The 19,253-nt window shown below is 44.3% G+C and overlaps 1 protein-coding gene across 7 annotated transcripts in view; it reads left to right on the top strand.

The window, feature by feature from the left end:
* The window catches only part of LOC101614373 (SSX family member 2 interacting protein), a 43,215-nt gene that overhangs the window by 3,143 nt on the left and 20,819 nt on the right, over window positions 1-19,253 (top strand). For 5 of the 7 annotated variants that reach the window (XM_045138453.1, XM_045138456.1, XM_045138455.1 and 2 more), the window contains exons 2-5: window positions 7,481-7,608; window positions 11,662-11,794; window positions 12,590-12,759; window positions 14,440-14,652. In XM_045138453.1, the coding sequence (XP_044994388.1) occupies window positions 11,752-11,794; window positions 12,590-12,759; window positions 14,440-14,652 (426 nt within the window). In that variant the 5' untranslated portion in view covers window positions 7,481-7,608; window positions 11,662-11,751. The remainder of the gene's footprint in view (window positions 1-7,480; window positions 7,609-11,661; window positions 11,795-12,589; window positions 12,760-14,439; window positions 14,653-19,253) is intronic. The other 2 variants (XM_045138452.1, XM_045138454.1) reach the window with 1 other exon arrangement.

Below are 19,253 nucleotides of genomic sequence, written 5' to 3'. Positions count from 1 at the left end.
CAACCTTAAAAAGTTTTATTTGAATAAATTATATTTGCTTTTATAATGTGGAGTATATCTACCTAGCAATTTTGGTTGCGTAATCCAACAATATTTTAAAAACACAGTTCAAATAATACCCGAGAGCAGCTGCCTTATACAGTGATGAGGCTTGAAAATATTTCATTGAAGTCCTTAGAAACTTGAGATAAACAAAAAATCCATATGGCAAATCTTTGTTGAATGTCTTCTGTTGTGATTGGACTCCACAGAGAGGAGAGACAGCACCACCAGTGGAAATAACCAAATGCAGTGCACTCTTTTATTTATTTATTTATTTATTTGAGAGTGACAGACACAGAGAGAAAGACAGATAGAAGGAGAGAGAGAGAATGGGCGCCCCAGGGCTTCCAGCCTCTGCAAACGAGCTCCAGACGCGTGCGCCCCCTTGTGCATCTGGCTAACGTGGGATCTGGGGAACTGAGCCTCGAACCAGGGTCCTTAGGCTTCACAGGCAAGCGCTTAACCGCTAAGCCATCTCTCCAGCCCCACTCTTTTTAATTTAATTTGAGTGAGAGAGAGACACAAGCTCGCCAGGGCCTCCAGCCTCTAAAATGAATACCAGACGCATACCACTTTATGTATCTAGCTTATGTGAGTACTGAGGAACTGAACCTAGGTCCATAGGCTTCGTAGGCAAGCTCCTTAACCACTGAGCCATCTGTCCAGTCTAGTCTTGAGAACCACAAGGAAGAATGAAACGTCAGGCTGGGCAGTGCCAGATTCCAGATGAACAAACCATGAGCAAAAATCAGCTCGTGATAGACACTAGTCTGCCACGGAACATCAGGCCTATCTTAGCGCAGCCCTGCGGTTTGCGCTAACTCTTGCTGCACCCCATCTGCCCTTCTCTTGCTCTTGGTTTCTCTTCCGTTTTGTGTTTGAGCACCAGACTCCCAGCTGTGTAAATGTGTTCCTTAGTTGTCTCATTTGTAAGTGGAGCTGGGTTAGAATACTGTCTACTTTAGGGTGGTGATCAGATCAATGGTAATGCATGCTAATGCCTGAGAAAATAGTCTACATTTATTGACTAATAATAGTTGTGCTTGATATAAAGATGCTTGTTAAGGCTTCTCAGTCTTTGGCTAAGAGCAAGTATAAAAATGCTTGTAATTAGCCAGGCGTGGGTGACTTATTGTGCCTTCATTTCTGGAAAAAATTTAAAAGGATTTGAGAAACTCGATGAGCACTGTGGATGTTTTAAAGTTTAAAGGACTTCTAGTGCAAGGAATTAGGCTACTTTATATTCCTTGTCTAATGATGCATTTTCTTGATTTTTTTTGTTTGTTGTCGTTTTGTTTTCTGAGGTAGGGTCTCACTCACTCTAGCTCAGGCTGACCTGGAATTCACTATGTAGTCTCAGGGTGGCCTTGAACTCATGGTGATCCTCTTGCCTCTGCTTCCCGAGTGCTGGGATAAAAAGTGTGTGCCACCGTGCCTGGCAATTTTATTTAATTTTTTAAAATTATACTTTACTTTTTGAGAGAGAAAGAGAGCATAGGCACTGCAAACAAACCAGATGCATGTACCACCTTGTGCATCTGGCTTACACAGGTACTTGGGAATTGCACCTGAGTCCCAAGGGCTTGGCAGGCAAGTGCCTTAACCGCTAAGCCATCTCTCTAGTCCTGTTTATTTAATTTTAATACTATAATAAGCACCCCCTAACATAAAATTAGGACCTTAACAGTAAGCTCTGCCTAACTGCATCTTCCATCCCTTGTCCAATGGTGGTTGTTTACGGAGTCCTACATTGTTCCCGTGGTGTCCTTTAAAATACATTGCATCTAAAAAATTTAATGGTTAAGGCACTTGCCTGTAAAAGCCAAAGGACCCAGGCTCAATTCCTCAATACCCACATAAAGCCAGATGCACAAGGTGGCAATACATCTGGAGTTTGTTTGCAATGGCTACAGACCCTGACATGCCCATTCTCTTTCTTAAATAAGCAAATAAAATAAAATAAATTTATACGTAATAAAAGCAGTTGTTATATACCTTTTTTTTCTTCTTTATAATGCTGAAATTTGTGTGTGTTGCATATCAATGAAGCTTTGTGGTTGCTGTGCTCATCTTGTGGGTGGCTCGCCTCTTAGCCTGTCTTGCTGGGTGCTTGGGTTCCTGAGCTCTGCTGATGGTGAGGAATGCAGCATCCCTCACATCCTGGTATACCTAAGCAGAGTTTCCCCAGGGGTTCCCATAGGCGTGGGCCTGCTGGCCATGGATGACGTGGTACCTTCCTCATCCACCAGGGCTTAACGAGTGTGCGTAGTCAGCGGTTCCTTAGGACTTTGGAATACTTATTCCTGAATCTGTCTTGTAAGCACCATAGGAAGTAGGAACTCTTGGTAGATAGTCTGTAACCTAACTTGCTGTCCAGTAAAAATCTGCACCATCTATGGAACACAGCAGTGATTCTAAATTCTTAGCTCTCAGAATTATGTGAAGGTTCTGTTCAAACACTGCCTTTGGGTCCACCCCCGGAGTTTCTGAATGTAGGTCTGGAATAGAGCCTGAGAACTGCGATTATTAACAAGTTTTCAGGTGACCCCAAAGCTGCTGGTCCCAGGACCCACACATTGAGAACTATACCTAGAGCCTGAATTTGGACTAAATAGTTGAAGAAATGACTAGAAAATTCATGAATTAGATTTGATTTCTTGTTTCCTGTACCTTTGGTAAATGTTATTTTCCTAATTACTTTAGGAATGAAATACCAGTACGTCATTTAAAAATTGATTGTTGGGGCTGGAGCGCAGGCTCTGCAGATGGAGGCACTTGGCTCTCAGTTTAGTGGGTGGAGCTGGCTGTTTGCCTTGGTAGGGGGCACCGTAAGGGGCAGGAGCAGTACTGTCCTGGTGTGGGCTGAGGGCACTCGCCCACAGGCTCTCATTCAACTCTGCTTGAACCCCGTCTTGTTAAGTTTTACAAAATAACACACTAGGCAGTTATCCAGCTCCACCCATCAAATTGTAAGCAAGCGCCTTCACCTGCTGAGCCCCCTGTCCAGCCCAGAGAGAAGGAGCAAAAGCAGTAGAAATCACTAAGGGAGTTTTTTTTTCCTCTTGGGTGTAGGGGGTTGAGGGTTGGGGGTAAATGTAAAGAAAGGATGAAATCCTGCCCCTCCCTCTCCCATGTCTATTCCTAAGTTAGAGTTTCTCTCTGGTCATTTTTGTTTTCACACAACTTCTGTCTTTGAGAGAAGATATGTACCTTACATAGGGTTTCAGGTTTTCTTTCTTTTTTGAGGTAGGGTCTCACTCTATCCCAGGCTGACCTGGAACTCACTATGTACTCTCAGGGTAGCCTCGAACTCATGGCAACCCTCCTACCTCTGCCTCCTGAGGGCTGGGATTAAAGGCGTGCGCCGCCACCATGCCCAGCTACTTTAAAAAATATATATTTTTTATTCATTTATTTGAGGGGGGAGGAAGGGAGAGAGAGAGAGAATGGGCATGCCAGGGTTTCCAACCACTGCAATCGAATTCCAGATGCATGTACCCCCTTGTGCATCTGGCTTATGTGGGTTCTGGAGAGTTGAACTGATATCCTTTGGCTTTGCAGGCAAACGCTTAACCACTGAGCTATCCCTCCAGCAAGGCCAGGTTTCAGGTTTTCTAAAAGACCAAATGACATCATGTCAGATACTGCTGTGCAGCCTTGTTAATAGCTTAAACAAAAGGTGGAAAGCTTTCCAAGAAGTAAGATAGCTGATAACAGCTAACATTTGTTGAGATTGGCTGTGTACTCAAGACTTTTTAAGCCCTTTTCTGTTTCTTTCTTTCCCCCCCTTTTTTTTTGGCGTTTTGAGGTAGCATCTCACTCTAGCCCTAGCCCTACCCCAAGCTGACCTGGAATTCACTCTGTAGTCTCAGGGTGGCCTTGAACTCACGGCGATCCTCCTTCCTCTGCCTCCCATGTGCTGGGATTAAAGGCATGTGCCACCACGCCTGGCAAAGCCCTTAATTTTAAATTCTGTTAAATAAGTTTGAGAACTGATTTACTGTTAGCCATGTCATTCCCCTTGGAGGTTAAGAGTTTGCTCTCCTCTTGCAGGCCTAGGGCAGCATCATGTTCAGATCTCTTAGCTGCTCTCCTACTATTCCAGGCGCCGCGTGCACACCCGGCTCTCCAGGCCGAGAAGACAGTAGCTTCATCGAAAGTGTATCTGTAGCCCAATGGGATACGCGAGGACTCATGCCAGGATGTATTTCTTCACACTATTTTATGCAATCCCTGCGCAGTTGGATGATATGATTAGAGACCTATCTTTGGATGGGCGCTAGAGGGACAGTCTGCTTCTTGAGCTTGTCACACTGCAGGGCCAGATGGCCATGAGGATGGTTCCACAGGCTGGTTGGAGCTGGCATCCTGGCTCTGCCTCCTGCTTCTCGCCAGCCCTGTGGTGTGGCATTACCTGGCCCCTAGCCTTACTTTCCTCTTCTGTGGAAGGGGTTAATGCTATAGCGCAGGGTCCTCATGGGGACTGACTTCAGAGAAGGCAGAACATCTTTAGAACAGCGTCTGGGGCGCGTGAGTGTGTGCATGTGTTAGACCAGTAGCTTGTGTCCTTGCTCTAACTGTATTTAGTTTTCCATCTGTCGTCTGATTATCTGCAACAGCCCTAGCAAGTAGTTATTATCAGCCCCATTTTACAGGTGAGCAAGGCAGCTGGGAGAGTGATCCCGTGGTAAGTGACTGAGTCTGGGCATGATCCCAGATAGGTGACCCAGGCAAGCCCGGTTCCCATTGCCCAACTGTAAATTCTCCTGGGAGCCATAAACACAAGAAGACTACCGATTATTAAGGCAATACCAGTTTTTGAGTTTTGGTTATTCTGGTGTATATTTGTGTGAAGAGTATTTCTGTGGAAAATACTATGGCACACAGGTAAAATAATTTAGTGAGCTTTATTTGCATGTGTGGTGCCGTGGGTAGCCTCCAACACCTCTTGCTGCTGAAAGCGAATGCCAAGTGCATGTGCCACTTTTTGTGTCTGGCATTATGTAGTGCCAGGGAATTGAACCCAGGCTGGCAGGTTTTGCATGCAAGTACCTTTAACCTTTGAGCCATTTCCTCAGCTGTAGTTTACCCTTCCTTCCTTCCTTCCTTCCTTCCTTCCTTCCTTCCTTCCTTCCTTCCTTCCTTCCTTCCTTCCTTCCTTCCTTTCTTTCTTTCTTTCTTTCTTTTTTTTGTGATCCGAGGTAGGGTCTCACTCTAGCCCAGGCTGACCTGGAATTCACTATGTAGTCTCAGGGTGGCCTTGAACTAACTGTGATACTCTACCTCTGCCTCCCGAGTGCTGGGATTAAAGGCGTGCGCCACCATGCCCGGCTTGATAACAGAAGAATTTTGTAATGGAATTGAAAGTTATATTCTTCTGAAATATAATTACAATAAAAAGTGGTATTAAGGTTTTAAGTAATCATATTTACTTTTTGGGAGTAACCACATAGTTTTCTGATGACTGAATTCTTAAGTTCTGTGACTGAATTTAGAAAAACACTAATGTTTAAAGATTTAGCTTTGTCAATTTAGTTTTCTTATGCCAACAATCTGGTAACTCAGCTTTGTGGTATTTTAGCAGAAATGTTAGTTAGCTATTTGTGAAAAATCCTGTGCGATATTTAGAAGCCCAGATGGTGTCATGTTACTATGTTCCTGAATAACGGAGAGCTATTATTCTCTGACACTTAATTGAAATTTTAGAATTCTAATTCAGTAAGCATTGGACCTTCTCGAGCTTGAGTTGCCAGTGAACTTGAAAAGAACACCCTAAATGGTGTGCTGTGTAAGAGCCTCTCTCCAGAGGGATGCTGTTTCTGCCGAGCTCCCACTTAGCTAGTAGGTATAGGAGAGATGAGAAGACAGAGGAACTTCTAACTGACCCAACATTTGCATTGTTTCCATCGCTGTTTTCTTTTGCACATGTTTCTGGTCAGTATAAGCCTACTGATCTGTGATGCCTTACTCACTGGAGAATTCATTGATAGGAGTTCAGAAATGTCAAATGTCTGTCCTTTAAAAGTGCAGCTGGACAAGATGACCAGTAAGACTGGGACGGACTAAACAGTTGTGGTTGGAGCAGCAGAGCTGTGGGGGGCGCTGAGGGCCGGGCCTGAGCCAGATGCCCCTGGCGCGGCAGCGGGGCGGAGGCCGGGCTGGGGTGGGCAGCTCGGGTCACTGCAGCTGCTGGCGGAGCCCTGCTCTGTTTCCAGAACTCGGCTCCACACTGAGTGTACTTCCTGCCTCTTCACCAGCTCAAGCAGGGGGAGGCCGCCAGCGCAACTCGGATGCGCGACTGTGATCGTGGTGCCTTTGTCACAAATCTGGTCACGTGTGTTGCAGGGTGTGGCATTCCTAAGTTACTTTTCAGCAGGAGGTGTGTAATGATATATTTTTACACTTGTGTTATCCATTACTACATACCAACAACAAATTATTCCAGCATTTAGCAGCTTAACATGGCAAGCATTCGTCTCACAATTTCCATGGGTAAGGCCGCTGGGCACAGCCTAGCCTAGTGCCTCGGGCTGGTGGTCTCTGTGTAGGTGGTCACGGACACACTGACCAGGGCTGAGGTAAGATGTACTTCCAACTCACGCGGGCTCTTGGCAGGCCTCCTGTTGGCCACACGTCAGTTCTTTGTCCCATTGCCCTCTCCAAGGTCACTCACCACAGGATGGCTAGCTGTGTCTGGACAGAGGAATTGCAGAGACAGTGAGAGGCAACCGTAAACGGGAGCCCCACCCGTGTTCTGCCCCTGAGAAGCCGCTCCTGACATTGAGCCGGCGCTTAGGAAACAGAATGCTCCAAGGCCGTGTGCAGCAGGACAGGGTAGGATATGTGGAGCTTGGAGGCTGCCTACCCAAGACCATAGACTGATGTGTGTTAACCCGAGTCTGCAGCTTAGGAAGAGCATGAGTCAGGTAAGGAGCCTTTCTGATGGAAAGAAACAGGGGCCATTGGAGCTGAAGGTGTTTGTGCTGACAGTCCTGACTTCCTTGTGGAGAGAGACTTTAAGAGAGAAGGTTCATCGGCAGGGACCGAGCTGCTGCTTGTGGTAGGGCAGGACGTGTTTTGTAGACGGGCCTCAGTCTAAGCAGACAAGTCTCTAAGAACCTCATCCTCCAATCAAACTCATTTCAAACAGATTAAAAGAACTTGGGTTTAAAAAATTATTTATTTATTTGAGAGAGAGAAAGAGGCAGAGAGAGAGAGGGAGAGAGAATTGGCATGCCAAGGCCTCCAGCTGTTGCAAACAAACTTCAGATACATGCACCCCCTTGTGCATCTGGCTTACGTGGTTTCTGGAGAATTGAATCTGGGTCCTTTGGCTTTGCAGGCAAACGCCTTAACTGGTAAGCTATCTCTCCAGCCCCAGAACTCAGGTTTTTAAAGGAACCCGATGGGCATCATTTTGATTTTATTCTGTTTTCAGTTCTAGATGTGCATGCAGTGTTGAGGGTATGGTAGGAAACAAGGAATAGAAGCAATGACAGATGTGACCACAGACAACCTAGTTGATCCTCCGGAGCCCTAGTTTCCTGCCTTGGAGAGAAAATTCAGGTGGGATTAATGCACTTTGACATGAAGAATGACAGGTGTATAAACATAAGATCTTCCATTTCTTTCGATGTTAAGTTCAAATGCCTCACTTTTCTCAGTGTTCTGCCTTGATTCTAACCTAGAACATGCCATTAGATCATTCTTACACAGGGCAGAAACGTTTGTTCCCAGAGCGAGTGTCCTTGCTGCTTTTACGTGCAAACAGGTGTCGCAGTCAGGTCCACACTGCTGGTGGACATCACCTGACCAAGAGCAGCTTGCGGGAAAAAGAGGTTTATTTTGTCTTACAGGCTCGAGGGGGAAGTTCCATGATGGCAGAGAAAATGAACAAAGAGGGTGGACATCATCCCCTGGCCAACATAAGGTGGACCACAGTAACAGGAGAGTCTGCCAAACACTGGCAAGGGGAAACTGGCTATAACACCCATAAGCCCGCCCCCAACAATACGCTGCCTCCAGGAGGTGTTAATTCCCAAATCTCCATCAGCTGGGAACCTGGCATTCAGAGCACCTAAGTTTATGGGGGACCCCTGAATCAAACCACCACAAGAGTATAACAAGGGTAATTTGGAGCCGACTATGAAAGTGCTAAGGTAACTAGTGCTGAAATTATTGCAATTTTACTGCAATTATTAAATTTTCTTTCATGGAGATAAATGATTGGAATATATGTAGAAAATTCTTCAAATAGCGAAGTTAGATGTGTGTGTGTGTGTGTGTGTGTGTGTGTGTGTGTGTGTGTGTGTGTATAGGTTAGCATCGCGTTGCTGGCACATAGCACCTGACCAAAAGCAGCTCATGAGAGGACAGGGTTTATTTTGGCTTACAGACTGGCGGGGACATGATGTTGGTGAGGGAAAATGACACTATGAGCGGAGGGTGGACGTCACCTCTTGACCAACATCAGGTGGATAACAGCAGCAGGAGAGTGTGCCAAACACTGGCAAGGGGAAGATGGCTACAACACCCATAAGCCTGCCCCCAACAATACACTGCCTCCAGGAGGCTTCAAGTCCTAAATTGCCACCAACTGGAGATATAGCATTCAGAACACCTAAGTGTATGGGGGACACCTAAGTCAAACCACCGTGTGTGTGTGTGTGTGTGTGTGTGTGTGTGTGTGTGTGTGTGTATAATTTACCTAGTGGTTGTGAATAAAATGTGTTCTGGTTTGAAAAGGAATAAAAAATTATTTAAGCAGTGCTGGGTTAGAACCCAGGACTCACTCCTGCTAGGCAAGTGTTCTTTCACTGAGCCTACATCCTTAACCTGGGAATCCTTGTTTATTTATGGGTTACGTTATAGTTTCTGTTTACCCACAAACATCAGGTGGATGAAATAGCTTTTGCAAGGTATTCAAATTCTTTTTATTTAATTTTATTTATTTATTTATTTGCAAGCAAATGGGGGGGGGAGCAGAATATGAATATGGACATGCCAGGGCCTCCAGACACTGCAAACGAACTCCAGATGCATGTGCCATTGTGCATCTGGCTTTACGTTGGCACTGGGGAATCGAACCAGGGTCATTAGATTTGCAGTTGATCACCTTAAAGACTGAGGCATCTCTCCAGTCCTTAAATTCTTTTATTCTTGATGGTTTGGTCATACACTTTCCTTGTGGGTTTGACCTGACTTTGAGCCTGGGTAGCTCCCTTAACCAGTGATGACTATATAGAGAATTTAAAGTGTCCTAGGATCTAGATTACTTGACCCAAACATGATTTAGTGCTAATTTTCCCCCCTAGTGAAACTATAGTAACTGTGCCAGTATAACCAAACTTGTTTGGCTACGGTTCGCCCCAAACTGACACATCTGTAGTGCGAACCTGTGGTCTGGTTCCAGCCTCACGATGGAGTCCTGGTCTCCAGTGTTTTCTGTCACTGTGGGTTTGCAGTGCTGTAGGGCGGTACCACACAGAAATGCTGCTCCTAACTTTGAAAGTACCCTGGACTTTTATGTCTTCATAAAAATAACTCATGAAAATCAGCAGTTACATTTTAGGAATACTTGAGCTAGCAAACACCAGGTTGTTTGAATTAGCCTCTTGGTTTTCAGGAGTGTATTCATTAAACATCTTAAATACCTGCTTTTGGAAGAAAAAAAACAAAACTAGTTGAGTAACTGTTGTCACAAGTCTCATGAGGTGTGATGCCCTGCATCACTGGACAGCATGCTCACTTGTGGAAAGGTTGAGGTTGTATGACGTCGTATACTGACGTCCTATTCTGTTGGAAGTTCTTTCTCATGGGACTTCCAAGTACAGCTTTGGTGTACTGTGAATAGTTAAGCAGACCTGACGATTTTTGAAGGAATTTTATTTTTCAAGGTAGGGTCTCACTCAAGCTCATGCTGACCTAGAATTCACTGTGTAGTCTCGGGGTGGCCTTGAACTCATGGTGATCCTCCTACCTCTGCCTCCTGAGTGCTGGGATTAAAGGGTTGCGCCACCATGCCTGGCCCACTTTTTATTTTTATTTTATTTATTTGAGAGAGAGAGGCAGATAGAGACAGAATGGGCATGCCAGGACCTTCAGCCACTGCAAACAGACTCCAAATGCATGTGCCACTTTGTGCATCTGGCTTACGTGGGTCCTGGGGAATCAAACCTGGGTCTTTGGCTTTGCAGGCAAGCACCTTAACCACTAAGCCATCTCTCCAGCCCCCAGCTGCCATTTCTAATTTCATTTGAGTTGTTTTTCTTGTGGTGGAGATATATTTGGTTCTCTCACTACCTGTACAAAAAAGTGGGAGAATAATGGTAGAAAGGTTAGGGGCTGGAGAGAGTTCAGTGGTTAAGGACCTTGCTTATAAAGCCTAAGGACCCAAATTCAATTCCCCAGTATCCGCACAAAGCCAGATACACAAAGTGGTGCATGCATTTGGAGTTTGTTTGCAGTGGCTAGAGGCCCTGGTGTACTCATTCTCTCTCTCTCTCTCTCTCTCTGTTGGCAAATAAGTAAAATAGTTTTTTAAAATCGAAAATTATATATATACATATTTTATTTTTCATTGCACCTTACCCATTTGTATTTCTGGCCTGTTGGGTTCTCAAATTCTGCACAGTGTTCTGTTATGTAAGGATGTTGTTGATTTGCCTGACACTCCACTGTAGAAGGTTTTTGGTTTGTCTTTGTTCTGTTGTAAGGAACAACCCATGATGAACCTTTGTACTCATGTAAGTGGAATGTTAGGTCCAGATGTAATTCATTTAATTAAAAAAATTATTTGAGAGAGAAAGAGGCAGAGAGAGAGAATAGGTGCACCAAGACCTCTAGTCACTGCACGCCAACTCCAGATACATGTGCCCTCTAGTGCAGCTGGCTTACATGGGTACTGTGGAATCAAACCTGGGTCCTTAGGCTTTGCAGGCAAGTGCCTTACCTGCTAACCCATGTCTCCAGCCCCTGTAGTTCATTTTAAAACTTCGGACACATGTTGCCAAGTTGTTGTTGGTGGTATTAGTGGAATTTGCGTGAATAGTTTTGTTTGTGAACTTTCATTTCCTTACATCTATGCCACAGTGGGCTTGATAATTTTTATGTTTTGCGAATATACTTAGGAGGAAAATATGGAATACTAGTCAAGAAGTTTACCATCTTTTCGTCTCAGTAAATAGGATTTGTGCTTCATTTTAAAGGATATACACAAATATTACTTGGTACTGTACTTTGAATTTATGTTGTGAGTTACATCAGGTATCATTTATCTATTTACAAGGAGAGAGAAACTGAATGAGAGAGAAGAGGAATGGGGCCTCTTGCCATTGCAAATGAGCCTCAGACGCATGCACCACCTTCTGCATCTGGCTTTATGTGGGTTCTAGGGAATCGAACCCTGGCCACCAAGCTTTATAAGCAAGTGCCTTTAACCATTGAGCCATTTCTCCAGCTCAAATATATATATTTTTTACATGGTCTTTAAACTTGACTACTTTTTCTTCATGGGAATAAGCATTGCAAAATCCTTCAGTTTTTCAGAACACATTTTAAAACATCATATGCTGGTTTTCTGTTGCATTCCATATTGGTGGTTTTTGTATTTATTCTCAGGAGACGATGACCTGAAAGAGAGGCATAGCTGCTCCGTGCCGCTTACTGCTGAGCCGTCCGGCCCGCTGGTACCCTGGCTCGGGCATTGCTATGGGAGACTGGATGACTCTTACAGATCCAAGTCGGGCTGCAGGTAACAGAGTCAAAATGATGGGAAAACCGCAAAGGTGACTTTTTCAATGGAAATACAAGTTACCACAAATACTGAATATTGAGAAAGCCACCAGTTGTATAAAATACACAATTTCAAGCTGGGCTTGGTGGCATGTACCTTTAATCTCAGCACTCAGGAGGCCAAGGTGGGAGGATCGCCATGAAATCAAGGTTAGCCTTGACTGCAGAGCGAATTCCAGGTCAGACTGGCCTAAAATAAAGCCTAGTCTTACCTTCAATGAAAAGCTACACGAAAGCTGTATTTATTGATATTCGGTGCTTTGGATGGGTAATGTATTTATTTTTTAGACCACTATGCTTCATTATTTTTTTTATTCTCTATTGAGAGCCGACCTTCATTCTGGCCGACCTTCCTCTGCATTGTGCTGGGTCCCTGTCCCCGACCTGCTCTCCCACCCACTTGTCTTCTCCCTTTGACGTGCCTGTCACCCAAGAGCTGCTAACTCCCTTCCCTTTTTAGATTATTACTTTTGAGAGAAATTGCTCCTATTTCTCTAACTTCTTCAATCACTTATACTTTGGCATGTAAGGTGTGTTTTTGTAAATCTAAAGTGGAAGTTAAGGTATGCACTCAGAACATGCCTACCAAAGAGAACACTAATGGTGAAAAAAAAAAAGCATGTTTTTTTTTTTTAATAAAAATGACCCTGTCCTCATTTTAAAATACTTTACATGTAATTCAAAATCTTTGGTAGTGGATATTATGTTAGCGTTATATACATCTTAGTTATATGAATACTTTTCTTTCTTTCAGAAAGCAAAAATCTCTCTCAATATACCTCAGAAACAAAGATGTCTCCATCAAGTTTATACTCACAGCAAGTGCTATGTTCTTCAATCCCTTTATCAAAAAATGTGCACAGTTTTTTCAGTGCCTTCTGCACAGAAGAGAACATTGAACAAAGTATTTCATACCTTGATCAGGTAATGTTTCTGTCAGAAGCAAGAGTTGAAGTCATGCTCTAGAGCAGGAAATGTCAGAGCTACAGGAAAAGCATTGTCGAGCATAAGTCCATTGCTAAGCTGTGGCCTGAGATTTAGATTCTCAGAGAACATTGGTGAACATTAGTCTACCACAGGTTAGCTGTTTGGTTTGGAACATTTTGGCCTTTCCACCACCTTAGGCTCCTCCACTGGGAATCTCACCCTTTTTGATGCCATTCTACCTGTCTTGTGCCAGGTCATGGATGACTATAGCAGTGTCCAGAAAGTTCTTTAAAGAATGTTAAGTTCTTTAAATTTTTACTTATTTTGATTTTACTAATTAAAAAAAAAATTAAGCTGGCCGTGGTGAGCATGCCTTTGATCCCAGCACTCAGGAGGCAGAGATAGGAGGATCACCATGAGTTCGAGGCCACCCTGAGACTACATAATGAATTCTAGGTCAGCCTGGGCTAAAGCGAGACCTTACCTCAAAAAAACAAAAAAATTATATTTTAGATATTTTATTTATTTACTTGAGAGACAGAAGGAGAAAGAATGAGAATATGGGTGCCACAGGGCCTCTAGCCACTGCAAATGAACTCCAGATGCATGCCTCTAACTTGTGTCCCTGGCTTATGTAGGTATTAGGGAATTGAACCTAGGTCCTTAGACCTCACAAACAAGTCCCTTAATCACTAAGCCATCTCTCTAGCTCCTTATTTACTGTATTTTGTTTATTTTTAAAGATCTATTTATTTATTTATTTATTAGAGAGAGAGAATGGGTACACCAGGGCCTCTAGCTACTGCAAACGAACTCCAGATGCATGCTTCACTATGTGCATCTGGCTTACATGGGACCTGGAGAATCAAACTTGGGTCCTTAGGCTTTGCAAGCATGTGCCTTAACCACTAGGCAATCTCTCCAGCCCTATTTATTTTATTTTTGAGAGAAAGAAAGAAAGAATAGGCATGATGGTGCCTCTAGCCACTGCATACTAACTCCAGAGGCATGTGCCACCGTGTACTTCTGGCTTACTGGGGTACTGAGGAATCAAACTTGGGACCTTACACTTACAGGCCAGTGCCTTCACTAAGCCATCTCTCCAGCCCCCTAAAAATATGTTTATTTATTGGAAAGAGACAGACAGTATGGATGCAGCAGGGCCTCTTGCTGCTGTAAAGGAATTTCAGATGCTTGTACCACATTGTGCATCTGGCTTTATGGGGGTACTGGGGAATTGAACTTGGGCCAACAGGCTTGGTAAGCAAGCACCTTTTAACTGCTGAACCATCACCCCTAATTATATTAACTTCAAGAATCTAGCAATAGTTTTCTATTTTGGAAATGATTTCTTTTTAAAAAAATTTTTACTCTTGTCTGGTCAACCCACTTAAGAAAAAAATTATGTGTTGTTTGAATTAACAAATAAGTTACAACTACTATGTACACAGTGTTTTTAAAATGTGTACATTGTATAATGGCCCATATGTGTACATCCCTCATACTTGGGGTCTGGAGGACAACTTCAAGTTTACTGAACAGTTTTCACGGTACAATACATTGTTGTTAGTGACAGTGTGCAGTTGATCTTGCTCTCCTGTCTGACTGAAACCTTGTATCCTTTGAGCAACGTCTCTTAAAGATAACCAACTTTCAGAAAACCTTTTCTCTTGCCAGGAACTGACTACTTTGGGTTTTCCTTCGTTATATGAAGAATCCAAAAGTGAGGAGACAAAGAAAGGATTAAATATAGTCACTGTTTTAAATTGTATGAACGAGCTCCTTGTGCTTCAGCGGAAGAATCTTCTAGCTCAGGAAAACGTGGAGACACAGAATCTGAAACTGGGCAGCGACGTGGACCATCTGCAGAGCTGCTATGCAAAGCTTAAGGTGCGCTTCGCTTGTCCGCCTGCACTGGCTGCTGCGGTGGAGCTCAGCGCGAGGGGCTCCTTGGCTGCAGCCCGCACATCGCGGGGCCCCCTTAGGGGCTGCAGTTTGCTCTTACGTGGGTCAGTATAAACAGAAGTGATTGATGCACGTCAGTTGTTCTATTCCTGCTCTCTGATTTGAAGGTCTTGGTTTTATGAACTGTTCAGTGACTTGCTACATACATGGAAAGTTCGATTTAATGACTTTGTATTTGGGAGGAAATAAGGATTCTCTTACTCCATCCAGACTTGCTTAACAAAGCAGTGGTCCACAGAAGTCTTGCTATAAGGCTCCCTGCAGACAAGCACTCCTGAGGTACAGTGCGTATGGCAGACAGCTGCCGCTCAGCACTGGAAACGGCCAGATGTCCCCTCACCTTGGAGCCCTGGGCCTGAGAAAGCAAGCACAGGGGGTGTGATGTGAGCCTCACCGTGCCCCTCACTTACTGCCTTACACTGTAGAAAGTGCGTTTCCTGATTTTCTCCTTTTATGTTTTCCTCAAATATTTTGAGGAACAAGGTATATGAAATCATCATACGACATGAGTTTACATTATAGTTATGTGATTAAGGATGTAATCAATCTAAAACAACTTTTCCCATATATACCATTCTATGTTGGGCTTCCTTATTTATGAGAATTAAAGCTCTTTGTATGTATGTATCCTTGGAAAATTAGCTTTTAGTTTTTCATGGCACTCCGTGATCCTCTTCCTGTATATCCTCTGCTCCCCACCAAGAAACAAACCCAGAACCAGAGAATGTGTGTGTTGTATTTGAAAATGAGTAGAGAGTGCTGTCACGTGGGTATGGGGCACGTGTGAGCGCCGGTGCATTGCGGATGGCTTAGAGAAGCGCTTCAGCTCCTCAGTGACACCTGCCCTGTCCAGCCCGTCATTACCAGTACCTTAGATACAATGGCAACAGTATGCATCTCTTTAGTAATGTTTTTATCTTTTGTACATCCTGTTTCTTTAAGGGATAGAGGTTATCCATGTGTGTGTCATGGCTGGCCCAGAGCTGTGGAGGGCTAGAGAGGGCAGTTGGTTCCTTCTTGACTTAGAAAAGGGCCGCGACTTGTGGATACTATGTTAATCCAGATGGGAGAACGGCTCGGGAAGGTCTTCTGAATAAGGCTGGTCCCAGGTTCTGCACCTAGAAGACAGTGTTGTATATCCTGGCTGCTGTTAGGTGAACTGTGGTTTCCTTTAGGCCCCCTGGGCATGGGTGGTTTTCCACAGCATGTTCTAGCCGGGGTTTGACCAGGCCCAAAGCTGTTGTTTGGGATCAGCTGGGGACAGCAGTGAGTAGTTTTTGCAGCCCGTGTGTGATTCATTCAGCTTTCTGAGTGTTGATGTTGTAGGTACTGGGTTTCAAAGAGTAAACCCCTGTCCTTGCTTGGGAGTTTGCACTGTCACGGAGCCATAATTATCTGCCTAACTGTTCTTGGCATAGGAGGTGAAGGAAGGCAAAGACTTTATAGAGTGGTAGCTCTTTTTCTTTAAACTTTTTATTGACAACTTCCATAAATATAGACAGTATACCATGACCATAGTTCCCTCCCAATACTCCCCATTCCTTTTCACAAGTCCCTCCTACTGGAACCCTTCTTTCCAACTATTCACTCTCCTATTACTTATTTATTCATTTATTAGAGAGAGAGAGAGAGAACAAGGCAGGGGCAGAGTGAGTATGGGCACACCAGGGTTTCCTGCCACTGCACATGAACTCCAGATGCATGGGTACTGGGGAATTGAACCTGGGTCTTCAGGCTTTGTAAGCAAGTGCCTTTGACCTCTTGAGCTAGTCCCTCTCTTCTATTTGGATGCCATCATTTTTCCCCGTCCTATTGTATAGGTCCTGTGTAACTAGTGTCAGCCACTGTGATGTCATATTAAGGCCAGTTTGGTCTGAACGGCAGCACTGTAAGCCCTCTTCCCCTTCCTTTGGCTCTTGGCATTCTTGCCGCCACCTCTTTTGCAATGGTCCCTGAGTAGAATGGTAAATTTTTTTGTTGTTTTTATTAATTAGAAGCTTTGTTATATGGACAAGTCATGTGTTGGTCCCGTGCCACTGAGTGCCCTCCTCAGTGGAGTTACTGCTATTTACCATGAGGTTATGGATTATCAGTTAAGAGACCAGCAGCCAGTCGCTGTGGGGAGGGGCAATGCCTCAGATTCTGCTTCCCACCCCGCAGCTCTTTGAGGCTTTCCGCCCCCTCTTCCTCCGTGTTCCCTGAGCCTTGGCAAGTGTGTTGAAGTCGGCGTTAGTGTGAACCTGTCGCCACTCTCTGGGAGCTTGAGTATCCTCCCTGTTGCATCTCTGTGACACAGATTGTCAGGCTCGCTGTGAGAGCAGCCAGAGCGGTGACTCCTGATACCAGATCTGGAGAACGGGCAGAAGCTTGCTAGTGTCTGGGAAAGACCTTCCAACCCGGGGCACAACCTGGACAAAGTTGTGGGGCATGAGCGGTGCCACAGGCAGCTGGGCAAGGGCGGGAGCGTGCGAGCAGCGGTGATGTGAGCCCGGCCGTGGGCTCCGCGTGGTGGGAAACGTGCTCTGGAGATGGGGTGGCCCAAGTCTCAGGAATACGGCATCGTGGAAATCTTCTGTGTAGAGATCAATTAGGGAAGACAGATTGGTATTTGAGAAGGAAGTGTAGAGGGCCAAGCAAATCTGATGACAGAGACAACTTTTAGCAGCATGTGTAGAACTCTTTTTTTTTTAATTAAATTTTTTGTTAGTATACAAAAATAATGGCCAGGTGTGGTGGCTCATGTCTTTAATCCAGCACTCAGGAGGCAAAGGTAGGAGGATCACCAGAAGTTCAAGGCCACCCTGAGACTCCATAGCAAATTTCAGGTTAGCCTGAGCTAGAGACCCTAAAATCAAAAACAACAACAAGAAAAAAAAAAAAAACACCAAAATAAGGGATTTCATCTTGATTTTTAACGTGTATGTATAATTTTACTTTGCTCATGTTCATTGCCTTCTTCCCTCCCCAATCCTTCCTTCCTCCCACCTGTTAGCACCCATATCCCCCCCCCCCACCCCACAGGTAGGGTCTCAGTCTGGCTCAGGCTGACCTGGAATTCACTATGGAGTCCCAGGCTGTCCTCGAACTCACAGCGATCCTCCTACCTCTGCCTCCCGAGTGCTGGGGTGAAAGGCGTGCGCCCCCACGCCCGGCTCCTCCCCCTCCTGCTCTCACGTCATGTGTATAGTTAAGTTGGGATCTGCGCTTGAGAGAAAATGTGTGGTGATTTGTCTTAGTCCCCCATTAATCTCTCGTGTTCCCCTTCTTGACACCCCTTCTTCCCTCCCGCATTGTCCTCCTCCTGTTTCCACGTGTGGGATATGTGTGTGTGTGTCTACGTGTGGATGGATGGATGGATGGATGGATGGATGGATGGATGGATGGATGGATGGATACATATATTTAAATATGAGGAAACATGATAATGGCCGTCCTGGGTCTAGCTTACTTTGTTTGACAAGGTGATTTCCAGTTCCATTTACTTTCCTTCATATAACATAGTTTCATTTTTTTCTTTATGGCTGAATAAAACTATCATGTATACATACCTCATTCTCTTTAATGTTTCTTAATTTGTTAAAATTAGCATACCAAGTAATTGGATTTCATTGTTGTTTTCACACATAACTTGGATTCTTTCCCCTTTTCTCTCATTCTTCCCCCAGACCCTTCCTCCAGCGGTTTCCTTTCTGTTTTCATGCCACATGGGTTTTGTTACCTCCTTCTTGCTCATGTTTCCCTTTCTGTTTTCATGACCTATAGCCACACACTCATGAAATTCACACACATACATACATACATACGTACATACATATGTGGCTAAGAGAACATGCAGCATCTGTCTTATCTGACTCTAGATTACCTCACTTGCTGTCACAGTTTCAGGTTCATCCATTTTCCTGCAGATTGTATAATTCCACTTTCTTTATGATAAACAAAATCCCGTTGTTGGGGTATTTCCTTTATCCATTCACTTGTTGATGGTCTCCTGGACAGGCTCCACTTCCCTGCTCCTGTGAAGGCAGCAGCATGAGACGTAGCTATTAATTACCTCTGCTGTGCCACGTCCCCTTATCATCGTGTGCTGATGGTCATCGAGGCTGTTCCCATAGCTTGGCTGTTATGAACAGTGCTGCAGTCAGCATTGGATGTGCAAGTGTCTCTGGTGTGTAAACTTAGCATCCTTCAGGCATATACCCATATAGCTGGATCATATGGTAGTTCTAATTTTAGTTTCTTGAGGAATGTCTATACTGATTACCATAGTGACTGTACCACTTTACCCATCAACAGTATTAGAAGGTTGCCTTACATCTTGGCCGGCATCTGTTATCTTCTCTTTTCTTGATGATAGCCATTTGGACTGGAGTGAAGTGAGGTTCTAGTTTGCTTTTCTCTTATGGCTAAAAATGTTAAACCCTTTTCCATATATTTATTGGCATTTGCATTTTTTTCTTTTGAGAACTGTGAAATCTGTTACTGATTTGTTGAGTGATTTTTGTGGTTAATTTTTAAAGTTCAGATGT

The sequence above is a fragment of the Jaculus jaculus genome, chromosome 19 (genome assembly GCF_020740685.1).
Source record: "Jaculus jaculus isolate mJacJac1 chromosome 19, mJacJac1.mat.Y.cur, whole genome shotgun sequence".
NCBI lineage: Eukaryota > Metazoa > Chordata > Mammalia > Rodentia > Dipodidae > Jaculus > Jaculus jaculus.
Note: the sequence above shows the minus strand (reverse complement) of the source record. Positions and strands in the feature narration are given on the sequence as shown.